The 25,117-nt window shown below is 47.9% G+C and overlaps 1 protein-coding gene across 1 annotated transcript in view; it reads left to right on the plus strand.

The window, feature by feature from the left end:
- Window positions 1-25,117, plus strand: part of NUP88 (nucleoporin 88) — a 188,574-nt gene that overhangs the window by 62,920 nt on the left and 100,537 nt on the right. Inside the window, exons 6-7 of the mRNA XM_086950279.1 lie at window positions 12,547-12,733; window positions 13,124-13,274. Coding sequence (XP_086806405.1) covers window positions 12,547-12,733; window positions 13,124-13,274 — 338 coding nt within the window. The remainder of the gene's footprint in view (window positions 1-12,546; window positions 12,734-13,123; window positions 13,275-25,117) is intronic.

A 25,117-nucleotide genomic window follows, 5' to 3' on the forward strand; every position in this document is an offset into this window, starting at 1 on the left:
CAAAGTAGGCGAGTTCTTCTCAGGGTCTCTCAACTCCGGGATACAACTATGACCCATCCCAGAGCTGCCCCAGATATAGGTCTGGAGTCCTTTGATGTCCGGACCCTCGCACCTGGGGGTCAGAGGAGCCGGGAGGAGTGTCCAGACACCCAGCAGGAGGGTGGAGCCAGCGCCCAGGGAGGCCGGAGGGCGATCGAAACCAGGCGTCCGGGGACGGCTGGAGGGCCATTGAAACTCTCCTCCTCTTTGATCCGTCAAGTGGCCACTTTACCACCTGGTCGGACCTTGGTGCCTCGATGTTGGGGCCGAGGTCGGGCCGAGGCCACGGGGCCCGGACGGGGGAGGCCCAAGATGGAGTCGGGGCCTGAGAGGGTGGCCTGGGATAGGGGTCGGACCAGCAGCGTGGGGCGAGTAGGGGTCGCCATGTTCTGGTGGGGGAGAGCCGGGGGTTGCCATGAGTGGCGGCTCTCGTGAAGGTTGGTGGGGGTATCTTCAGGCCGAAGGACAGGGGTTGCTGTCGTCCAGGGCCCGCCATGCGGGAGGAGTGGAACCACGCCACGAGGCCGGTTCCTACAACCGCCCATAGTCTTCACGTATCCTTTCTGGTCCGGGCATTATGGATCATCCAGGTTGTTTCCTTCTTTATTGTAATGTGTGAATGCCATTGCTGATGTACTTCGTCTTAAAGGTGCATTAGGCTCTGCAATCCTGTTAACTCGGAGCGAGGGCACCCATGGCTCTCCACTTACCCCGTCAATGTTTGGGAGGGCGACAGGCACTCCGCCTAGTTGGGGAGTGGATAGTTTCAAGTCTGCGGGCAGTGGGGCAGGGAGGGGGGTTGAAAAGGGAGGGAGGGGGGTTCTAGGGTGTTCTGTTTTGGTTTTCTTTTTCTTTTATGTTTTCAGCAGAGTCTTTCCTTGTCACACTTCACTTCTCCTTCAGGGTACAAATATGGCGGGCTGGCCACCTTGGGTATCACCTTATCCCCAAGAGAACCGGAGACCTCCTGATCATGTATCCTATCTTGTCCCGATAGACCGGCGGCCCGAACGGCCTCTCTTTCATCTCTTCTTACATGGATCCCACATGTCGCAGCCCATCCCTAGAACCCTCACGATACTGTCATGGAATGTTAATGGGTTGGGGCACAAAATAAAACGAGGCATAGTCCTTCAATACTTACGGCGCCACTCCCCTGACATTGTCTTGTTGCAAGAGACACACTTGGTGGGCAACACTTGTCAAGCTTTTCAGAGAGGCGGCTATAAACTACTGGTACACGCGGGGTTCACCTCTGGATCCTGTGGCACGGGAATTCTAGTTAAAAAGAGTCTCGCACTCACTCACACGAAGACGTGGGCCGACCCTCTGGGCAGCTTTGCACTAGTTTAGGCTGCGTGGGAGGGACGTCCCCTAAACATTATCTCTGCATATCTTCCACCGACCCTAGTTTGTGACTCCTTCAAGGAGCTGAGCGCCCGACTGCTAGGCCTCGCCACTGGCACACTCCTAATCGGGGGGGGGGGGGGATTTCAACATGACAATGTGTAACGAGTTGGACCGCCGGCCTAAGCGCAGCTCTCATCAGCAGAGCTCAGATCTGTCCGACTTCGTGTATGTTATGGATCTTGAGTACATTTGGCGTCATCACTATCCAGACACACCCTACTTCACACACTATTCTAACACACACAACCGCATATCCCGAATTATTTATTCTGTCCCACCACAGACATTGGCTGCTTCATCCGCCCGAAAGGTCTTCCCCGAGGCATCTCTGATCACTCACCCCTTAGCGTAGACCACACCTATCACCGTCAATTTATACGCGGTCCCATTATTATTGAAACCTGGCTCATGCAGATCCCAGACATCAAAGATAGCCTGATTGAGCGAACTGAATTCTATTTCACAGAGAACATTGGTTCTGTGGACTCGGCTGTCACGCTTTGGGAGGCATTCCTAGCTGTTGTCAAGGGTGAGACACTGGCACTTAAGATGGGGTACTTACGTAAGCACAACAAACAGATTCTTCAGGCCGAATCTGACCTTCTTAGCCTAGAAACGTCCCACAATGGTGCCCCCTCGGAAGACACGCCTCGCCGTCTCCGAACCCAGCAAATGTCCTACAAAGCATTAGCACAGGAAAAGGCGCAAGCTTGATTGCTCCACACGCGCCACCGCGTGTATGAGTTCAGTGACAGTGCAGGTAAGATGCTTGCATGGCTGGAACGGTGTGACCAGGGGTCTAGATGGGTGTCATCCATAATAAGACCGGATGGGCTCAAAGTTGTGGATCCGCAAGAAATAGCGGAGGCCTTCGCCGACCATCTGGAACTCATTTATACCGCTGGAGCATGCTATACTTCAGAGGAGTCCAGACAACTTCTGGGTGTGATGCGCCTACCTACCATCTCAGACGCTGATAAGGAGACCCTAGACACCGACATTACGGCAGAGGAGCTCACTACGGCGCTCTTTGCCGTTAATTCCGGCAAAGCTATGGGCCCCAACGGGGTCCCCATTGAATTCCTGAAGGGCATGGTTCCGGGAATTGTCCCCATCTCAAAAACATGTTTGAAGAAAGCCGTGAATGTGGTACCCTACCGCTCGATCAACGAGTAGCCTCCATCGCGGTCATCCTCAAGCCGAATAAACAGCCCACTGACGATGGCTCTTATAGACCGATTTCTCTGATTAATGCGGAGGCAAAAGTCCTGGCTAAGCTCCTGGCAAACCGCCTTCTTCTCGTGCTTACCTCCCTAATACACGACGACCAGTCCGGTTTCCTCCCGGGCCGCAACACAGCACTAAATCTACGGAGGGTTAATAATGTCTTGAGTCGACAATCTATCATACAACAAGACGCCGCCATTTTATCCCTTGATGCCACGATGGCGTTCGACTCGATCGAATGGCCCTATCTCTTCGAGGTCCTGCTTCGATTTGGCTTCGGGCCCAATTTTATTAGCTGGGTGCGGCTCCTATACACAGACCTACTGGGCCAAGTCTGGGTCAACAACCACACGTCTCGACAGTTTCGCCTCCACAGGGGAACCCGACAGGGATGCCCCTTGTCCCCACTGTTGTTCGCCCTCACCCACGAACCCCTGGCCCACTGGGTCCGCACGGACGTCTCCATCAGAGGCCTCCAATGGAATGACGAGGTAACGGACAAGATTTCCCTCTATGCCGATGACATCCTGGTATACATAGCTTCCCCCCAGTCCTCTATTAATAGTTTATTCCATGTCCTTACTAACTTTGGGAAATACTCGGGCTACTCGATCAATTGGACTAAGTCAACATTGTACATGCTACATGGCCCCCCACCCCGTCTACCCCGGGGTTTTTTTATCGCAGTGGCTCCAGATGGATTTAAATACCTTGGTATCTATGTCACGTCAGACCCCAAGGTGTTCCATGATCGCAACCTATTGGGTCCCCTGCGCAGTCTGCACAGTGACGTGGCCCACAGGCGGCCCCTCCCACTTTCCCTCCCCGGCAGGGCGGCCTTGTTTAAAATGCTGGCGTTCCCGCGTTTCCTGTACGCTCTGCAAAACTGTCCCTTTAAGATCCCGGACTCCTATTTTAGCACTGTGGACAGTGAAATCCATCTTCTGTTGTGGGATGGCGGGTCAAACTCTTCCAAGGCTGGTACGACGGAGGCATCGCCCTACCTAATCTCCGCCTTTATTATTGGGCGTCGCAATTGGTGGCTGTCAATCACTGGATTCATGGTTCACCCCTGGATCCAGCCTTCCTCCTTGACAGATGTCAGACTGGACGGGAGGGCTACCTAGGGGCCCTCTACAGCAAACTAGCCAGGGATAGATATGTCGGACCCATGGCACACACGGTCGCAATATGGCACAGGGCCAACAAAAGCTTGGGGTGTTCAGATAAACTCACTGAGCCGACACCCTTATGGTCGTCGCAACGCCTGGGTTCCCTCTGCTTCCTTCAGGGATTCGACAAATGTCCATAGGGGTAAGCTACTGACATTTACAGATCTTCAGGCCAAATACTCCCTTGCATTGACAGAATCTTTCCGCTATCTGCAAATCAAACACACCATCCTTGCCGCCATCCCAGACCTCACATCCATACCTGAACCCCCCCCCCCCCCCCCTCCCCCACCCCTGGAGGATAGACTACTATCAGAACCCCTCCCTGCGAAAGCCATCTCCTACACTTACCGCAAGCTTTGTAACAATCTCCACGATCCTTCCAGTCTTTGCAGGGCAAATGGGAGGGAGACTTGGATCCCCTAGTTGATGAGGAATGGCGGGCGGCCCTAATGTCCCCCAGAGAATCGGCTATCTGCCATAGGTTCAGACTAATCCAACTGAAGGTTTTACACAGAGCCTATATGTCCACTCCTACACTGGCTAAAATTAGCAGACGCCCTGACGCACTGTGTCTGCGGGGCTGCGGCTTACCTGGCACCTTCTATCACATCTTATGGGAGTACCCAGTGGTGCAACACTTTTGGGGTTGAACGATCCGTAAAATGAGCAGTTCCCTGGGTATGTCACTCCTACCGTCGCCAAAAGAATGTGTTCTTAATATAAGGGGGGCCACAGACCTGAATGAACTGGAACTGCAGTGGGCGGCGTTGGGTTTTCTAATAGCTAAACGCTCCATTGCGATGAGATGGGGCTCCCAAGAAAAGCCGTTGGTGGTGGGCTGGATGGCTGAGATGGACCGTTGCATGATTGCCGAAAAGACGGTGTACAAAAAAGGAGGCTGCCCCTCTCCCTCTCCCTCCCTGCTCTCCCACCCCCCCGCCCCACCCAGAGGTGCACTGGCATTGTGTCCCACTCTTTTTCCATTTGTCTCTAAGCCTCTCCACTGAGGTGTCAGATTGTCCTAAGAGTGCTCTATTAAACTATGTTATTAGTCTTCTCCCATTTCCCAAGGTATATTATGAATGTACAAGTTTGAGTGTTAGTTGTTCCAAAACCACGAATCCTCATAATTTGCACATCCTTGCTATTAAGGTCCTGTGTTTCTGGAATTGTATTCTAAGGAGATCAAACTCTTCCAACATCATCCCAAATGTTGCTAATATTCAGTCCTTAAACAAGTCCCCTATCGCAGTGATCCCTGTTGTTTCCCAACATTGCTGCATTCTTTCCAAATGAAACCGCAGTCACTCTGAGAAGCTCATTAGTGAAAATATTGGTGAATGCAGCTTGTCCAGACGTGTCTTATTTAGGACTATGTGGTAACACTCCAGCGCGACTCCTATCTGTTGGGATGAGTTCTCAGTTTTTGCACTAGACACTAATGGGTTATATATCTATGTATTGTGATTGAGGGACTAGCTATTTACCCACTTCACCTACATTACGACTGTCCAGCCAGAGTCTGGGCTGCCATATAGTACAGCTCAAAATCTGGTGCCCACTGTCTGCCCCTTTACCGTAATTGTATACTGATTGAAAACCAGGTCTGTGGGAATAAGCATGATTTCTCCAGTTGACTCAGAGCCTCAAAACACTTTCCCAAAGTGTCTTGATGCAGTAGTGATCTGATTCAAGTTGTCCCCCACATCTTAAAGTATGTCAACTGTATATAGTGAGACTAAGTGCAGTCTTTCTGCCAGTGGCAAGACCCACAATCGACCCTCACCCCTCAATATGACAGCTAAGGGCTCTACTGGAAGAGCAGATAGGGGTGGCGAGTCAGGGCATCCATGACTGGTCCTACTACCATTTTAATAGGGGCCGATATTGCTTTCCAAGTGCAGAATCTGACTTTCAGGTCAGCATATAACAACCAGAGCCACCTGATAAGGATTCTCCCCATGCCGAATATGTTGAGCACATGGATTAGATCTTGCCAACTCGGGGAACGAAGGCTCTTTCCAGGTTTAAGGTCAGAAGCACAGATCGCAGTTATTTAGTGGGTGCTGCCTAGAGTATTTGGACAAGCTTTCTGATATTAAAGGATGTGATGGGGCCTGGCATAAACCCATTCTAGTAGCTATGGATCTATACTTGCTTGTGCAGGTGTAATATTCTGGCCTGCGGTTTCCATAGTATTTTGAAATCCTTATTTAAAGTTAGTAAGTGTCGAAATGACGCTTTCTCAAGCGAGTCTTTCAGGAGTTTTTGCAGTGATACCATCAGTGCCTCACCTGTTGTGGGGGGCAGTTTACAACATCAAACACCACCACATAAAGGATAGCTGGTCTCAGGGCTACGCAATCCACATATTTTCTATAGAAGTCTCTGGTTAGTTAATCCTTGTCACTGTCTTTCCTTTTGCCATGTCCGAAAGGGCTTCCTTAATTGCCTCTATCGAGATTAGCTGGTCCTTCCTTTCCTGGCTCTTTAGGTCCAGCTGTCAGAGGAATACTTCTAGATATGCACCTATTTCCACAGGGGTGGATCTGTCCCTCTTTTGTATAGGATTAACTGCTGTGTTAATTCCCCCCTGAGAGTATTTAATATTATTCTGTTCATTGTTTGTGACATTTAGCTGGACACCACTGTTATCTGATTTAATTAGCCAGGTTGTCAATCTGCATGCTGCATTACTCCCAGTGTCTTAAAAAAGTCATTTGTTCAAATGTGAAGAATTTAAAGTGAAGAAACATGCTTCATAAAGCATTGGGAGTTAATTGGCTTAATTTAAAGTAGAGAAAAACATTAAGACAATGTTTCATAGAGACATTTTGACACTTTTAAATGGAAGAAAAATTAAATGAAGAGTTAATTTAATCATTAAACTCTTCTTTTAATTTTCTCTCATTCAAAAGCATTCAGAAATATAATTTTGTTCTCCTGCTCCAATATTGAGTTGAGACCCAACTTTTATTTCAGAGTTAAATACCTCGGTGCTTCAGTTCTGAATCTCTGTGACCCACATGGTCCTAAATCTGAGTGGAGCACTGCAGCCTGTCAATAAAGTAAAATATACATAGCCTTCCCTTTACTTTAAAAGTAAACTGCTACACCTATTTATTGCAGTTCTTAGTTAAAAATGAACATAAAGCTGGGAGTTACCCTGAAGGTTACTGTAATATCATCCCGACCGTCTCCCCAGATTCCAACATGGCGGCCGGTGAAGAACAAAGAGAGACAAAGGGTAGCGTACCAGCATTTGCGGTACGCCAACCGGAAGTGGAACCTGACGTGGTGACTTCAAAAAAGAGCAAGACCAGGAATAGCGTCTTTCGGAGGATGAAACCTCATCGTAACTTGACCCGATTCCAGAAGAGAAGGAAGACTACGGAAAGCCCGACAATGAAACCGAGACCGCTGAGAGTACAGCGGAGGAGCTCTGAAATGAGGCTGCCCTGCCCTCCCAGAAGGAGACACTGAGAAATGCTCCTGTTACCGCCGAGGCGGCTGGGCAGGAACTCGCCGGTACACCCCATTTCAACGTCCCAGGAGGGACGTGGCTACAGGCAAGTCTCTCTCTTTAGGTTTTTGTCCAAACACAGCTGATGGAGGGGAGTGGAGTAAACACGAGAGCAACCCTAACAGCACAAGAGTGAAGGGTGCGGTCGCATTAAGCTTGCGTATCAGAAAAAAAGCCCACTCAACCCCTATTCTTTTTCTTTTGTTTGTTTATTGTAATCAAGCACAACAACTGCGACTATGATTTTGGAAGGCCTTTTCTGACAACTTATAACAGAAAGGCTTCAAGGACAATCTTGGAAAACTGGGGACAATACCAGAGGACATTCTTCAAAAAAGGGGGCCCACAAGTAGTCCCATAGTACTGAATTTGCTTGGCTCCTTCAGGGGTAGTCAGTCTAACGAGTGACTTCGTTTTCCGTTATTCTTGGTTCCTTTTTGTTGTTGTTGTTGTTTCTTGGCAAACGTTAAAGACTTCTCCATAATTCCACACCCTCAGCTTGGCTTCCTTGTACTATACAATTTCCATAGTTCCAGTAAACCCAATACCACGTTGGTGTAAGAAGTGGGATAACGTGTCTAGAACGCAACCCATCTCCATGCAGGACGTCATAGTGCATCTTGCTGGGAGGCAGCGCCGTGTACAACTAGTTAACAGCAGCTCAGAAGAAACGAGTTGCGTTTCTAGCTGCACTAAAAGAACAAGCCACCTTAATCACAACGAATCAACAAGTGCAGGATACTGCAATACTTCGTCTCACAGATGCTGCTGCTAGTGCTAGAATACACCCAAACGTACCAGAGTCTGTCTTACATAAGTTTCAAGAAGGAGATGACCTGGACTATTTCTTTGTGAACTTCGAACGAGTAGCTTCCTCTGCTGCCTGGCCACCCGAGAGGTGGGGTCAGTATATAGCCCCCCTTTTGCCTGCGAATTACAGGCTGCCTATGAGGCAGCGAACCCAGCTGGTACCACTCCTCATCCAGAAATCAAAAAGGCTATCCTGGAACGTATTGGTTGTGATGCAGAGTACTATCGTGCCCAGTTCCATAAAGAGAAGTGGGTTCCAGGTGATAACCCTAGATCCTTGTATTATAGAGTTTGTGACTTAGGAATTCGCTGGTTACAACCTGACACTTCCTCTGTGGAACAGGTATCAGAAAAAGTCTTCCTTTAACAATACTTGGAGGCCTTATCCACTAACACACGTTCATGGGTTAAGCAGCATACCCACCTAACAACTCAGTCGGCAATCGATTCAGTATATGCTTATCACCGTTCCCCTGACTTCCATTCTACCACTGCTACCCAAAAGAACCCCGTAAGCCATTCTAGACCATCCTCTCGTCCAGTTTCACGAGCGCCAGAAGAAAAGGGTTCTTTTCACCCCAAAACCATAGCAAGGCATGAATCAGAAATCCTAAGTCCACATACCTGCCCACAATGTTTTCACTGTGGCAAATGGGGCCACATTTCCAGATATTGCCCTCATAAAACAGACACCACCGAACCCATGGAAGTAGGCTATGTGAAAGGAAGAGTTCTAATGACTGGAAAGAATCTGAATTGCTACATGAAAACTGTTTATATAAATGGTAAGCCAGTAGAGGCTCTATTGGATACCGGATGCGAACACTCATTTGATTCTCAAGAAGTAATTCCCCGAGTCCCCTTGAGAAACAAGAGCATCTCTGTGTTGTGTGTACATGGTGACGTGAAATCTTATCCCGTGGCTGAAGTCCTGCTAACAGTCGACTCAGAGATGCTGTTGTGTAGAATGGGTGTTGTCCCCTGTTCGGCGGAAAAGCTTATATTAGGGACTGAGCGACAATGTTTCACGAAACTCCTCGCTTCTATACCACAGGACTCGCAAGCCGTGGACTGGTTAGGAGAAGCCCTTTCTCCATGGTCGACATAGAAGCCTCCACTCCCAAGACTCCAAAAACTAGGAGAGAGAGAAGGACAGAACGAAAGAACTACCAAAAAGGGTCTTCCGCCTCCGCTGCTCCTGTCCTCTCCTCTTTGGACACAGATACGATTCCATCACAAAGCTTTCGAGCCTCTCAAAGAGACGATAGCACTTTGCAATTTGCGTGGGAAAGAGCACAGGAAGAAAATGATTCCAAGCAGGTGGGCCCCTACTTCTGTGTTGAACGAGGGCTGTTGTATAGAGTAAATAGAACCACTGATAAGACTGTCAAACAACTCCTCTTACTCTTAGCCTTTCGGGAACACGTTCTGTACCTTGTTCATAACAAGGCGGAAGGAGGTCACTATGGCCAAGAATATACCCTGAATTACATCTTAAATCGATTCTATTGGCCTGGCGTATATCGTGAGGTGGCTAGGTTCTGTTTCTCGTGTCCAGGATGCCAACTGATCAACCCTCCACATATAAATAAAGCACCACTAGAACCCCTCCTAATTATCGACGTACCATTTCAAAGAGTAGGGATGGATATAGTGGGTCTCCTTATACCCTCTGCTAGAGGTCATCAGTATATCCTATTCATTGTCGACTATGCAACCCGGTATCCCAAAGCCTTTCCTTTAACAACAACGACCACTTCATCCGTCGCACAGGCTATGATATAATTTTTTTCTAAAGTTGGTTTTCCACGTGAAATACTTACCGATCAGGGAACCCCTTTTGTTTCCCAATTGCTGAAAAAGGTATGCAGGCTTTTGGGAATAGAACAAATACATACTGCTGTTTATCACCCACAGACTGATAGCCTTGTAGAACGGTATAACCGGATCATCAAGACAATCTTAAGAAAAGTAGTACATGATACAGGAAGGGAGTGGGATAAAAAACGACCATTGGTCTTGTTCGCCATTTGATCCAATGAACTAAAGTCCACTTGTTTTTCCCATTTGAGTTGGTCTTCGGGCGTAAACCATGTTTGCTTTTGGACATGACATTTGAGCAATGGGTGGAGGGAGAAGACAATGGAAAATCGTTACTAACTTTTACTGCTTCCCTTAAAGAAACCATCGCCACTTATGGGATACCGTACACCAGAATATGGACAAAGCCATAGAAAGACAGATAAAGGGATATGATAGAGGAACCAAAATAAACGAATTTTCTGTAGGTAAAAAAAGTTCCTTCTCCTTCTACCTACTACTTTCTCAAAATTCCAAGCCACATGGCAGGGGCCTTATAACATCCTAGCTAAGGTAACCCCGGTCACCTATAGGGTAGCAGTACCTACAACACGTGATAGAGGACAAATATATCTCGTAAACCTCCTAAAGAAATGGGAAGAGCCACAAACCAAAAAGAAAACAGCGTTAGTAGCGAATATTACTCTTGCACAACAATCCGATAATCCACCCAAGATATTTAATAAAAACCTCCCTGAGGGGGCGGAGACATGTCACATATTAAATCCCTCCCAAAATTTCAGATAGAAAAGTTGTTAAAAAAATACTCTACGGTAGTGTCAAAAAGCATGACATTATTACAAAAAAGGGGAAACCGTATGCTTGAAACCCTACCGAGTACCCGCATCTAGAAGACCGCTATTATGAAGGAGGTAGAAGATATGCTCATGGCAGACATAATTGAACCATCACAAAGCACCTAGTGTTTCCCAGTTCTTATACCTAAACCAGACAGAAGGCTTCGTTTTTGTGTCGACTTCCGTCAATTAAATGCTATATACAACTTCAACTCCTATCAAATGCCTAGAGTTGATGAATTGATAGAAAAAGTGGGAAAAGCCAAGTATTAGTCCACCATCGACATTACTAAAGGAAACTGGCAGATACCCCTGACACAGACAGCAAAGGAAAAAACTGCTTTCTCCACCTCATAGGGATTATATCATTTCAAGGTCATTCCTTTCAGGCTCCATGGCGCCCCTGCTACCTTTCAACGCTTGATGGACATTATAAAAAAAACACATCAACGATACGCAGCTGCTTATTTGGACAACATAGTTGTATTCAATCCCGATTGGGAAAAACATCTGGTACACCTGGAGGGAATCCTAGCCACTCTCACACAAGCCGGCCTGACCCTCAATCCAAAGTAAACTCTTCTAGCCACAAACCATATCAATTATCTAGGATACTCAATAACACACGGGTGTATCCTACCCCAAATAGATAAAGTGGAGGCCATACGTAAAAGTCCACAACCCACTACTAAGAAATAAATCAGATCCTTACTTGGTTCAACCCCTATTCTTTTTCTTTTGTTTGTTTATTGCGTTCAAGCACGACGGACGGGACTATGATTTTGGAAGCCCTTTCCTGACAACTCATAACAGAAAAGGACCAAGGACAATCTTGGAAAACTGGGCACAATACCAGAGTACATTCTTCAAAAAAGGTGGCCCACAAGTAGTACCATAGTACTGAATTTGTTTGGCTCCTTCAGGGGGAGTCAGTCTAACGAATGACTTTGTTTTCCATTATTCTTATTTGCTTATTTTGTTGTTGTTGTTTCTTGGCAAACATTAAAGACTTCTCCCTAATTCCACACCTTCAGGTTGGCTTCCTTGTACTATACAATTTTCATAGTTTCAGTAAACCCAATGCCATAGTTACTGCGAGCTACTTGTAGCTCGCAGTCGACTGATTGTAGACACCTGCTGTAGCACATCTTGCCTTTTCTGATTGTAGTATCCTTACTTTGTCTGCATCCCAGCGTTCCTTTCATTCTCACCATAACCATGAGTCATGCCATATTGGTTACACACTTTACGGTAATTAAAAATGGAAACTCGTTTATAATGCTGCAGGTTATTATTGTGTAAGGTGGTGACAACACAAGGTTTTGATTTTGCTCATAACTAATACTTCTAACAACAAGGGAGATTTTCCGATGGTGCAGGTGGTATCACAAATTCCTTTAATTTTTAGTATCCTACCATGGTCTTTTCTCAATGTTGAAGTTCAACTTGAAATAATTTTATTGAAACTTTCTAACAAGATGCCATACTACCTAAAAAGACACCTGGGCCAGTTCATAACTGAAGATTGAAAGTATGTCTTGATAAGCTCAGTGTAAATGTCAGCATGGTAAACCATAGCAAAAAAATCTTTCTGTTTAAGATGATGATTTTACCTGTCAGTACACAACTACCGATCAGTTAAAGTTTAAATTGAAAAATATAGCTTGCTCTCAGAACAGAAACATTGCTCCTCCTTTCCTTCCAGCATAGCAAACCTTGGGAAGCTGTTGGGCCCTTTACCTATGCACCCGGCCGCAGAGGACAACTACGGCTATGATGCTTGTGCTGTGCTCTGCCTTCCCTGTGTCCCCAACATCTTGGTGATTGCCACTGAATCAGGAATGTTGTACCACTGTGTGGTATTGGAAGCTGAAGAGGATGATGAACAGACGGTTTGTGCAATTCCCTTATGATTTGTGTACTTTTCCTTTAAGCTATTTGCTGCTCAATGAACATATCAAATGGTAAACAACACAATCACTTATTGTTTGAGTTAGAAATTTGCATAGTGTACCCCAACACATACAGGCTGCAGGATAATTCTCATGACTGATAAATGTGTAAAAGATCAATGAAGGTAATAAATGCAACAAAATATGTTGTTAAGGATAGAAGAACAAAGGGGTATAGCAAAGCATGCATTATCAATGGAAAAACAAGAACGGAATACTTGTGTCACCTTCAAATTTGTATTTATTTGCCTTCTCTCAAGATTGTTTGTTGTTTGAAACAGATGTTAAATAAAAAATATATATATATATATGTATTAATGCTTCTTCTAGACCGACAAATCCTGGGACCAGCGCTCCGATCATATCCCGTCTCTATACATGTTTGAATGTGTTGAGTTGGAGCTTGCTCTGAAGGTGGTTTCTGTGGAGACTGAAGATACACTGGAGTCTGATTTCTCATGCCCAATCCGCCTGCACAAAGGTAGGAATTGTTGTAAACTCATTCTGCCATACGTCACATTCCACCCCAACCCCCAACTCCACCCACACCACCCTTCCCATTGGGGAAAAAGCCATGCAACCAGTTACCCATTTTTTTTTTAGATCCTTGACTGAGTATGAACATTTTGCGAGTCAGTTTGTCAGGTGTTCTTCTGACAAGCTATAATTTCTCCAGTCCACCATGGTTCCAGCTCCCCTGCATGCCGTAAAGTCAAAACTAAGAAGTGTTTTCTCCATCGATGCTCCAAGGATATGTAACACCATTCTGGTCAATATCAGAACTGCTCTATCTTCTTTCTGAATTGAAGGAGGAATGAAGACTTGTTTCTTCAAAGAACGTTATAACTTCACACACTGGTAAAACCTCATCCTTGAATGATGTGCCTAACTACATCCATGGGATTGTGCCACTTTCATTGTACTCTTTCTCCTTAGCTAAGTGCGTATATGCATGTATGCATACATACATATTAATCAATACCCATAATGCTTTCTATCAAGCATCTGATGAAATGCAGAGCTTAGAAACTGAGCAAATGTCAGACTTCTGTAAAGGTGAAAAGTAAAAGTTACTGTTTAGATGCTAAACTGAGAAATTGAATACTTACAGGCCATTATTATGGTTTACAAAAATATACAGGACTCGCAGTTAGGTGAAAGTATAAGGTTTTAAAAATTAAGGTGGTTAAACTAAAACAGGAAACAGTTGATGAAAGGTCAGAACTGTGCTTTTGAGATTAACAGCTGAAGTCCATGTTTGGGTTTGAAAACAAGTGAGACAGTTTTATTTAAAAGAAAGTCCCAATATTCAAAGCAGCCAAAGAGCATGTGAGTAGGACCTGGGACCTCCATGAAGACATTTTAAGGGAGTCTTCCATCTAGAAAGAAGGGAAATATTTGCAGTATAGAATAGTCTTCTAGCCCAAACTTCCTGCTGGACAGAAATAATCTTCCCCCAAAAGAGCTCCCATAAACCTGGTAGTGCAGCCATCTTAATTGTGCCCTCTTTTGTGGGAAGTGGCTTGACAGGAGATAACATGCTTCTATTGGTTCCTCATGTGGCAGAGTTGCTTTCAGTCTTCCTGTACTACTTTGTTTTTGGTATTTCATTGTTCACTGGCTTTGCATCTGATCAATTCACATACTGCACTTTTATAGGTTCATCCCCTTTCCAACTTGGATCTCGATCTGGGCACAGATAGAAGCTTGCTCCAAAATCTTTTCTCAGTTGCGCACAAATTAGTACAAACGCCGAAGTTTGTTTGCTTGATTAGCTCCAAATAATACCTAGAGTAAACCCTTTTGGCAAACTGCGCTCACTCTGAATTGACGCACATTGCAACAGGGGAAGAGACTCTATTGGTGCTCTAACCCCCTTTCTGAAGGTTGAAACTCTGAATGGTGTGTGCATGCAGTAATTCCGCAGCAAGGGCAATGAGCCCCTTAGAGTTTTCAAAGTGACGCTGTTCTTTGCAAGATGCAGCCTAAATGGAGTAAATTATGCATCTGTCTCCCTTCCCCTTCTATGGTGAGCACTGCAAAACATCATTAAATGTGCCCATTCAGTTATTTTTTTATTTATTCTTTTCGATGGCAAATAAAGTTGCACATGTTACTGTTTGTCTTTGAGAGACTTATTCCATGTTAAATCAATCAATCAATCATAACACTTGTATAGCGCACTACTCACCCGGAAGGGTCTCCAGGCGCTTGGGGGAAGGGGTCCGCTACTGCTCGAACAGCCAGGTCTTGAGTTGTCTCCTGAAGGCGAGATGGTCCTGGGACAGCCGAAGGTGGATGGGGAGGGAGTTCCATGTCTTGGCCGCCAGGTAGGAGAAGGATCTGCCTCCGGCGGTGGCTCTTCGGATGCGTGGTACGGCGGCGAGGGCTAGGCTAGTAGACCGTAGCTGGCGGGTGGGCGTGTAGAAGGTCAGGCGGTCGTTGAGGTACTTGGGGCCCAGGTCGTGGAGAGACTTGTGTGCGTGGGTGAGGAGCCTGAACGTGATCCTCTTGTTGATGGGGAGCCAGTGCAGGTCCCTCAGGTGGCCGGAGATGTGGCTGCGTCGGGGATGTCCAGGATGAGTCGGGCGGAGGCGTTCTGGATGCGTTGGAGTCTTTTCTGTAGCTTGGCTGTGGTTCCGGCGTAGAGGGTGTTTCCGTAGTCCAGTCGGCTGGTGACGAGGGCCTGGGTGACCGTCTTCCTGGTTTCGGTCAGGATCCATCGGAAGATCTTGCGAAGCATGCGTAGGGTGTGAAAGCATGATGAGGAGACGGCGTTGACTTGTCTGGTCATCGAAAGGGAGGAGTCCAGGATGAAGCCCAGGTTGCGTGCGTGGTCTGTTGGCTTGGGAGCGGTGCCCAGGGCTGGGGGCCACCAGGAGTCGTCCCAGGCGGAGGGCGATGGTCCCAGGATGAGGACTTCCGTCTTGTCTGAGTTCAGTTTCAGGCGGCTGTTCTTCATCCACTCGGCGACGTCTTTCATCCCTTTGTGTAGGCTGGTTCTGGCGGTGTCGGGGTCTCTGGTGAGGGAGAGGATCAGCTGGGTGTCGTCTGCATAGGAGATGATGTTGAGGTTGTGTTGGCGTGCGATGGCAGCAAGAGGTCTCATGTAGACGTTGAAGAGAGTGGGGCTGAGTGATGATCCTTGCGGAACGCCGCAGATGACTTCGGTGGCCTCGGATCGAAACGGGGGGAAGGCGGACTCTCTGTGTTCTTCCGGCGAGGAACTAGATGATCCACTCCAGTGCCTTCTCTTGGATGCCGATGTTGCTGAGGCGTTGAACTAGGGTGCCGTGGCAGACCGTGTCGAACGCTGCAGAGAGGTCCAGGAGGATGAGTGCCGCTGTTTCCTCGTTGTCGAGCAGGGCTCGGATGTCGTCTGTGGCTGCGTGAGGGCGGTCTCGGTGCTGTGGTTGGCTCTGAAACCGGACTGCGAGGGGTCGAGGTATCCGTTCGTCTCGAGGATGAAGGCAAGCTATCTGTTGACTATCTTCTCGATGACTTTGGCAGGAAAAGGGAGGAGCAAGATGGGGCGGACGTTTTTGAGGTCGGTGGGGTCCGCTGTTGGTTTCTTCAGTAGGGCGCTGAGCTCGGCATGCTTCCAGCTCTCCGGGAAGGTGGCGGTGTTGAAGGAGGTGTTGATGACGTCCCGGAGTTGGGGTGCGATGGTGGAGTCGGTCTTGTTGACGACGTGGTGGGGGCAGGGGTCGGTCGGAGATCCGGAGTGGATGGTGTTCATCGTGCGGGCTGTGTCTTCGGTGGTTACCGTGGTCCAGGTGCGGAGGGTGGCGGTGAGGGGCGTTGGTGCGCCGAAACTGTTGTGGATGTCGGCAATCTTGCAGTGGAAGAATGAGGCGAGAGAGTCGCAGAGATCTTGTGAGGGAGTGATGTCGTTGTTGCCGGTGCTGGGGTTGGAGAACTCCTTGACGATGTTGAAGAGTTCCTTGCTGTCGTGGGCGTTGTTGTCCAGTTGTTCCTTCAGTGATTTCTTCTTGGTGGTGCGGATGAGCTGGTGGTGCTTGCAGGTGGTGTGTTTGAGGGCGGTCATGTTGTCAGTGGTCTGGTCGAGGAGCCAGGCTTTCTCGAGGGTGCGGCAGGTCTTGGTTTTCTTGAGTTCGTCAGTGAACCAGGAGGCCTTCTTGCTTCTGGGTCTGCTGGGAGGGTTCTTCAGTGGTGCGAGGTCGTCGGCGGTCAGCCACTGCTTGAAGTTGCGGGCTGCTTCGTTGGGGTCCGTTTTGCTGGCTGGTGGGTTCTGGCTGAGGGAGGTGGTGAGCTGGTCGGCGGTGATCTTGCTCCAGCTTCTGTGAGGAACCTGTTGCGGGTGGCGGTGGGTTGTGGTTCTTCTGAAGCTGTAGTGGACGCAGCTGTGGTCGGTCCAGTGGAGTCCGGTGGAGTGGCTGAAGGTGATGTGCCTACTGGATGAGAAGACTGGATCAAGCGTGGGGCCGGTGTAGTGGGTGGGGGTGTTGACCAGTTGCTTGAGTCCGAGGTTGGTGAGGTTGTCCAGCAGGGCGGCGGTGTTGCGGTCCTTGTTGTTCTCCAGGTGGAAGTTGAGGTCCCCTAGGAGGATGTAGTCGGCGGAGGGGAGGGCCTGTGGGCTGATGAAGTCCGTGATGTCTTCGTTGAATTGTGTGCGTGGTCCCGGGGGTCTGTAGATGAGGGTGCCTCTGAGGGTCGTCTTTAGGTCGGTGTGAATCTGGAAGTGGAGGTGCTCGGAGGCGGCGAAGGTGTCGTTGGAGTCTGTCGTGATGCGGATGGTGTTCTTGTGGACGATGGCGATGCCTCCTCCGGTCTGGTTGACGCGGTCCTTCCTGATGATCTTGTACCCGTCCGAGATGGCGATGGCAGGGGGCTGAGGAGGCGTTCATCCAGGTTTCCGTGAGGAAGGCGACGTCTGGGGATGTGGTGTCGAGCAGTTTTCAGAGTTCCACGGCGTGTCTGTGGACGGAGCGGGTGTTGTGCAGGGTGCACTTGAGGTTGCTGCTGGTGCTTGGCTTGGCGGGTGCGGTGCAGGTTCGGAGGCAGGTATTCTTTGTGATTTTGCTCTGATCTGAAAAGCCTAACATGAAAATTTTAAGAAAAGACGATATTATATAGTGAATTGTGTCCCAGTTTTGAGGTTGTGGTATGCTGCCATATATTGTCTTCATGCACACTAATCATTATAATATGGGTGTTCATACTGTGATTGGAGTAGTTTCTGTTACACTGAACAATCCGGAGTCTTCTTTGGCACATACCTACCTCGTTAGAACCAGTTGTACCAAGTATAGATTTCTCATCAACTCTACACCATTTGCACATTCTACAATTTCCTGAGCAATAGAGCAGCCAGGCAGAAAGTATAGTTAGTAGGGTAGGAAGTTAGGAAGCTCAGACAGATGAAGAGGATACGAGAGTAGTCTAAAGGAAGAGCATATTTAAAAAAAATAAAAGACAAAAAAAGAGGGTTGATAGCAGGGCCAGTTGTTGTATTTGGTGCTTCCATTCAGATTCCCACCACCTCCCACTATACTGTTGGGACAGAGCATGGAGAACTGGGAGTAGAGCTAACAGGGTGCAGGCGAAGTGTAGAGTACTTGTATAGGTACACCAGTGCTTGAACGGGTAAGTCTGTTTGGGGAAATGGAGTGGTCGGGGAGAGTTCTCTATACCACAGAATGATTATTAATATTGACTGGAAAAGCCTGTAGGGCCCCGGGGTCACGAAGATAGTGAAAATAGTCCCTTATAACCCACACTGAGTGTCGGTGTCACAGAAAGCTTACCTCGTGCCAAAGCCGTTTAACATGCATACCATTGCCCAGTGTTGTAAGGTGGAAAAATTACGGAATGAAAAGTTTCCTAGTTGTCTTAATGGAATTTTCAATTCCATTAAGGACCCGATGGCAAAGATTATGCTTATATCTTTTCTTTGCTTTATTGAAAATTCAAACAGCAGCCATGTTAACGTCAGCTTTGGTAGAAAAACAAACATTCCCATAAGTCCTTGGGACACCATAACATTAACAACCAATCTGGTCAAGGCAGTCCATATTTATTCCCTTGTCTCTGTCCATGCTGCCTCTTGTTTGCATGAATAATTCCACCAGTTGCTCAAGAATCCTTATAGGAACCATCAGTCCTTGTGAAGGAGGAGAAACCAGGTAAGTAAGTGAAAGCTGTATCTGACAGGAGATCGAATAAGCCATAAAAATACCACATTAGTTATGAGCAAGAAACAGTCGATCAATAGAAACATTTTAGAATAACACAACTACTTACTGATAACTGAGAGGAAATCAATTGAGAACTTCTTGATGGGTGGAATAATCCTTATCTCTGAGTCCTTATTACAATTGAAACTTTGAGTTACAACATCTAGGAAATTTTCCATTTTGTGTCTGGACCACAGGTGATTATATGCTAGTTGAAAGCTTGCTTACCACCAATTGTGCCACACCCACCTGTGGTTTGGAGTCCAAGGACCTGTCTGCTGTATTCATAATGTCCTGCAAACGAGCACCTAGCTGAAATGATTTTAAGGCCGTCACTCCTCTAACAGAATTTGCTACGAACGACAACAATTGATGGACAGAATGCAGAACAATGTCCTACATTCGCACCAGTACAGAGATCTGGGCTTAAATCCAGAAGTTTTTTTGATCACCATGTCATTCCAGCTTGAACCCAGTCATATGCAAATCAGTCTTTACCCTGTGCCCAAAGGGAACAGTCCAGCCTGAACTGCAAGGCCAGGTCCTCCCTGGACTGGAAACAACCATCCTAGGACCGGTTTTGGGGTTTCACCTCTCATCAGCCAGGATAGCTTGACTTCAGTGGCATGGGAAGCACGGACCTACGTCTGGACATACTCGTCCCACTCAGGGTGATAAATGCAAAAAAAACAATTGATGGACAGAATGCAGAACAATGTCATACTTTCACCCCAATACAGAGATCTGGGCCTAAATCAATAATTTTTTTGCTCACCTTGCCATTCCAGTTTGAACCCAGCCATATGCAAATCAGTGTTGATCCTATCATTAATTATTTGTCTTTTGCTTCCTGCATGTCCCAGCGCATCCAACAGGTGATTCTGGGTGGAGAGACAGCTTTATACGGCTTCCACTGGGCAATCAGGAGTTGCTGCTCACCTAGTGGGTTGAGTTCCTCAGTCATCTCCTAGTAGGCCTTCAAGCGCTCCAAAGTTTGGGAGATTTGGCGAACGCAGGGAATGAGATGATTCTAGTATTGGACTAAGTTTGTCTGCTAACTGTAAAGGAAACGCCTTGTGGGTAAAATACTCTACCTGTAACATCAAGGGCCCTTGCATCCGAGACCCTTCTACATGACACCAGGCACAACAGCATGGGCAATTTTGTGGAAAGTTCTTTCCTAAACAAAAACCTATTTGGTTGCCTTGATAGAAAGAATTTGAGAACCTGATTAACATCCCAAAGAGATGAGTAGCAAGGCTCTGGCGGCAAGGAGAGGTGTATTTCCTGCAACAATCAATGTACAAAAGGATGCTTTCCTTCCGGGGATCCTTCAATCAGACCATGGCCTGCTGATATAGTGAATTGAAAGCCAAACACTCTGATAACAAGTCATAAAAGAAATGTAGTATCTGGACTACATATGCAATCACAGGATCCAGACCCTGCTCCATACACCAACCCATCCATCTCATCCAGGCCGATTTGACCATTTAATCGTGCTTTCTGGCCAAGAGGATCTCGACCTTTCTCGAAAGTCCCAGGATTTCCCACAGTTGCCTATAATCCACCATGCCATCACGCTTATGGAACCCTCCATCACCAATTGGAATGGGACTTGGTTCGAATCGAGGAAAAGGAGAGTGGTGAACTCGAAGGCATGGCTTTGCTAGATAAACTGAAGAAAACACTGATTGAGCAGAAAGATTAGGATGTTTGGGTAGACTTATTTTAAATCCAGACGCACCACCCAGTCGAATGGCTGGAGGACAACCCTGAGAAGATGGATTCCCTCCATCTTGAAGTGGCAGCACACCAGCCACTCGTTCAATTCCCTGAGATTGATTACCAGCCACTGACCTCCGTCTCGCTTGTCAGCCAAAATGAGGTTGCTGATGCACCCGTAGGGATGCGACATAGCCAGACAGATGGCCTCTTTGTCTAAGTGGGCCTCACCTCCTTGTCTGTAAGACTGATATTCTTCAGAGAAAAGTTCATCAACCGGGGCACAACAATTGGCGTTTACACCCATAAAACCTGATCTGGAAACTCTGGACTGTCTGAACGACCCACGCATACCTTTGGAGGGACACCCACGTGTGGAAACTAATTGTCAGGTGGCCCCCTACTTTTAGCTGGGAAGAAGGGTGAACACTCACTGTTGGTGGAGGAGTTGAAGGCCTGTCCCCTGGAGCCGCCACTGCTTCTCTGTCCTCTGTTTGGGTAGAATGTCGTGAACCAGGACTGTTCGTGACTGGAGCCTCGTCCCCGGAGGGGGAGTTGAGACTAGAAATGGCCGGGCGAGTGGCCCCTACAATGGACGGCCCGTGCTTGGGGCCGAGTGACCCCTGCCACAGTCGTCCCGTGCCACGGCCAGCCCCTTGGAAAACCTGAGGAGTTTGGGCTTTGTCAAGGGACGAGAAGGTTGCCACAAACTTCCCCAACTACTTGATGAAGGGGTCGATGAAAAGACCTCCCAGGGCCATTGTCTCCGCTTCGGAGGATGCTGAGTCACCCAAATTTGGGTCCACCTTAATGAGAAGAGAGCGGCAACACTCCCTAGAAAGGGCACCGTTGGTGTTCCCTAAAAATATGATGGCTCTCTGTGCCCAGACAGAGAGCACTTCAGGAGAGATTATAGACCTCAAGACCTTTTTGCTTCCTCTGTCATATCTAAAATCTTTGTCACAGGACCTACCACATCCAGTTTATCCTGGAATGAATGCCAAAAAAGATGAATCCTGTTCTTGGTGTCCCTTATGAATGTGGCCATCCTTGTATCAATTCCAGGGGTAAGGGCTACCTTTACCTCAAGACAGTGCCGAGGGAATTCTGCCCGTAGGCTGCTGTGTGGCTCCTTCTCTAGGGGCTTGTGCCGGCAACCTGCAACATATTTGGCCACTTTGTCTGCTGGAGCCAAGTCTGCTGACCTAGGCTGTATGATGGTATTGGGATCCACTGTGGATGCTACAGTTTAGGATGGGGTGTTCAAGAGTGGCAGGTAGAGACGGGGGGGGCAACATGTTCTTGCGGGACCTGCCTCCTCGTCTGAGTCCCTATGGGATTCCTCTCCCTCCACTGTGTCCAAAAAATTAGGTTGAGGGAACTCCAAAAGGACTTGATTTGGACTAGCAAGGCCCGCTTAAGGCTCCCAAAGGCATCGTTATCCACCCCCATTTGTTTAGTTTTTGGTAGGGTGTCCCCCGAATCTTGGGAGTCTTAAGGTTGAGGCGTCCTCACATATTCCTCAACGATCTGCATTTAGAGGCGTTTTTTTTAAATTAGTTTATTTATTGGCATATCGAAAAAGAAAAAGGAGTGCAATCAATTTGGCAATGACATTGACATACATATCAGACTGATATTGCTATACATTGTAGTCTGTGTGCATTACTCTCAACAATAACCATTATTCCCCTCCTGACGTACGTAGCAATCCCCTACACATCCAATTCTTCATGTGAAATGCAATTTACAAATTATCAGTGCGTAGCCCTCTTGCATGTCCGTCCGCAACCAGCCCATCTGTCTGTTGTCCCGAGACAACTGCGATCAATAACAGACAGTGTGACACCACACCAGACAGTGAGAGTCACCGAGTGTTGTCGATACCCAGTCCCACTCCTACATCGTCAGTGTCAGTATGCTCAGTATATGTTTTGCGTTGCCCTCCCGTCACGCCACGGTGCGCGTTCCCGCGCTCTCCTAGTCTTCAAGTCTGATCGTGTGTCTTCAAAGTCATCATCGTCCGCTACAGGTCTCCTCTCCAGGTTCAGCGCCCAGTAGTTCTTCGGTCGATTACGAGGAGGTAACAATTCGCTGTACAATCCAGTTTCTGTGCAGCAGTATACCATATCCCTAGACAACCTAGTGATTGTCGGAACGGGCCCTCTCATCCAAGTGAGCGCTACGCATCGCTTGGCCACTAGGAAGGCAATATCAACCAGGTGACAAAATTCCGGTGTTATATCTTTGGAATAGCCCAGCAACGCAAGCAGCGCTGTGGGGGATAGCGATAAGTTAGTGACCTTGTTTACCTCGGAGTAAACGCGTGCCAAAAGTCTGCAACTTTCGGGCACAGCCAGGCAAGGTGTAAGAAATCTGCAGAGTGCGCCGTGCATATTTCACAGCTGGGAGTATCTCGTAAGCCATATCTGAACAAGTGCTCAGGGGAGTAGTACACCCTATTAAGGAATTTAAAATGCAGTAGCCGGTGGCGGCCGTTAAGGGATACTTTCCTGGCGTTGACGCAACAATATCTCCATTTGTCCTCAGGGAGATCAATCTCTAAATCTGTCTGCCACGCTAATCTGGGTTTAGCGTAATGTGTTGTTTTCGCCGTCAATGTGTCACGATAGAGTTGTGATATTAGACGCACCGGAGATTTCGCCGTGACCACATAGTCATATGTCTGTACTGTCGGTGGTTCTTCCATATCCTCCCCAAGTAATTCTCTTAGGGCAATCCTTACCCTGTGGAACTGGAACTGGAACCGAGCGAGAGGCTGAGTGCTTGGACCATCTCCCGCGTCTACCTCTTCCCACGTGTGAGCCTTTCCATTAAGAAAAAGAGCTCCCATGGTGGTTAAGTTTAATTTTGCAAGTGCTGATAAAACACCTCTGTCCCTACATGGGCCTAGCCATGAGCACCATTCGAGTTTGGCCCCCGGCGCATACAGTAGCGAACAGGCTTGCGCATCCATAAGATGGTGCCAAGCGTGCGTGACAGCATTAAGGGAATCTAATCGGCCCGTACGTCTGTCTCGGGGACGAGCCATGAGTGCCGGTAACGGAGTTGGGTTAGCTACTATTCCTTCAATAAGTATATGGGGAGCATTAGCGGGACCATGCATCCAGCAATACGCTTGGGCGCCCTGAGCGGCTCGATAATATAATTCCAGATCAGGAGCTTGCAGGCCTCGGTCCTCATAAGGTCCGATAAGAATATCCCAAGCCACCCTAGGTTGCTTGCTGGCCCAGACCAGTCGTAATATCGGGGTATGCAGTTGCTTAAAAAACGTGCTAGACAACACCATGGGGATATTGCTAAAAAGGAGATGCGGCCCTTTAAGGAAAGAGGAAGTCCGATCCGTTTTTCAACATCGTCTTCCAATTTGGAGACAGCCACACCATAATTTTCCCTTAGGACCACCTCCGCGTCCGTGTGGAGCCGTATGCCCAGGTATCTGACCGGATCCATTTTTCTACATCGTCTTCCAATTTGGAGACCGCCACACCATAATTTTCCCTTAGGACCACCTCCGCGTCCGTGTGGAGCCGTGTGCCCAGGTATCTGACCGAATCCGTGGTCCATTGTATTGTGTAATCCGACTCTAACCTACTTGTGGCTGGGGTGAGAGGGAACATTACGGTTTTGTTCCAGTTCTTTTGAATCCCAGATAGTGATCCAAACAAGACCACTTCTCTCAGCACTTTTGGGAGATTAGTTTCCGGGTCTCGCACATAAAGTAAGGTGTCGTCAGCGTACGTGGATACTATCAAATTATACCCAGGAAAACTGATACCACAGTGCTCATGGTACTCCCGTAAGGCGCACGCGAGGGGCTCCGCAACCAGGGCGTAAAGGAGAGGGGAGAGGGAAGAGGGGGCAGCCCTATCTAGAGCTGCGGCCAACACCGAAGGGTTCTGACGTAAATGATCCTATGCGGACACGCGACGTAGGTGATGTGTTCAGCAGTTGTATGAAAAGTTCCCCAACACCCATGCGTTGCAACACCGCTCGGAGGAAAGGCCATTCGACAGAATCAAACGCCTTTTCCATATCCAGGAATACCGCTACTGCCGGCACTTCCTGTCTCGTTTGCTGGAATGCTGCAAACACTGTTCTCAAATTATATGTCAAGGTATTTTCCCGCTGCTGTGAGGCAACGTACGAAGTCACATAAAAAGATCAATTCACACCGCAGTCACTGCGGTTAAATAGCACACGTGTGAGCGGGTCCTAGAGTTAGTCTTGCTAGTCCATGGGCCCTCCCGAGGCCTCTTCCGATAGTTCGTCGTCCGCAAAGCGTTGCTGGTCCTTCCGCCAGTCTTTCATGGCTTTCTGAAGTGCTTTTGGATCTGTGAAGATTGTAGACCTTCCCTGGCTGTTGATCCGCAGTTTGGCT

Source organism: Lissotriton vulgaris, unplaced genomic scaffold, assembly GCF_964263255.1.
Source record: "Lissotriton vulgaris unplaced genomic scaffold, aLisVul1.2 SCAFFOLD_686, whole genome shotgun sequence".
In the NCBI taxonomy this organism is placed as follows: Eukaryota; Metazoa; Chordata; class Amphibia; order Caudata; family Salamandridae; genus Lissotriton; species Lissotriton vulgaris.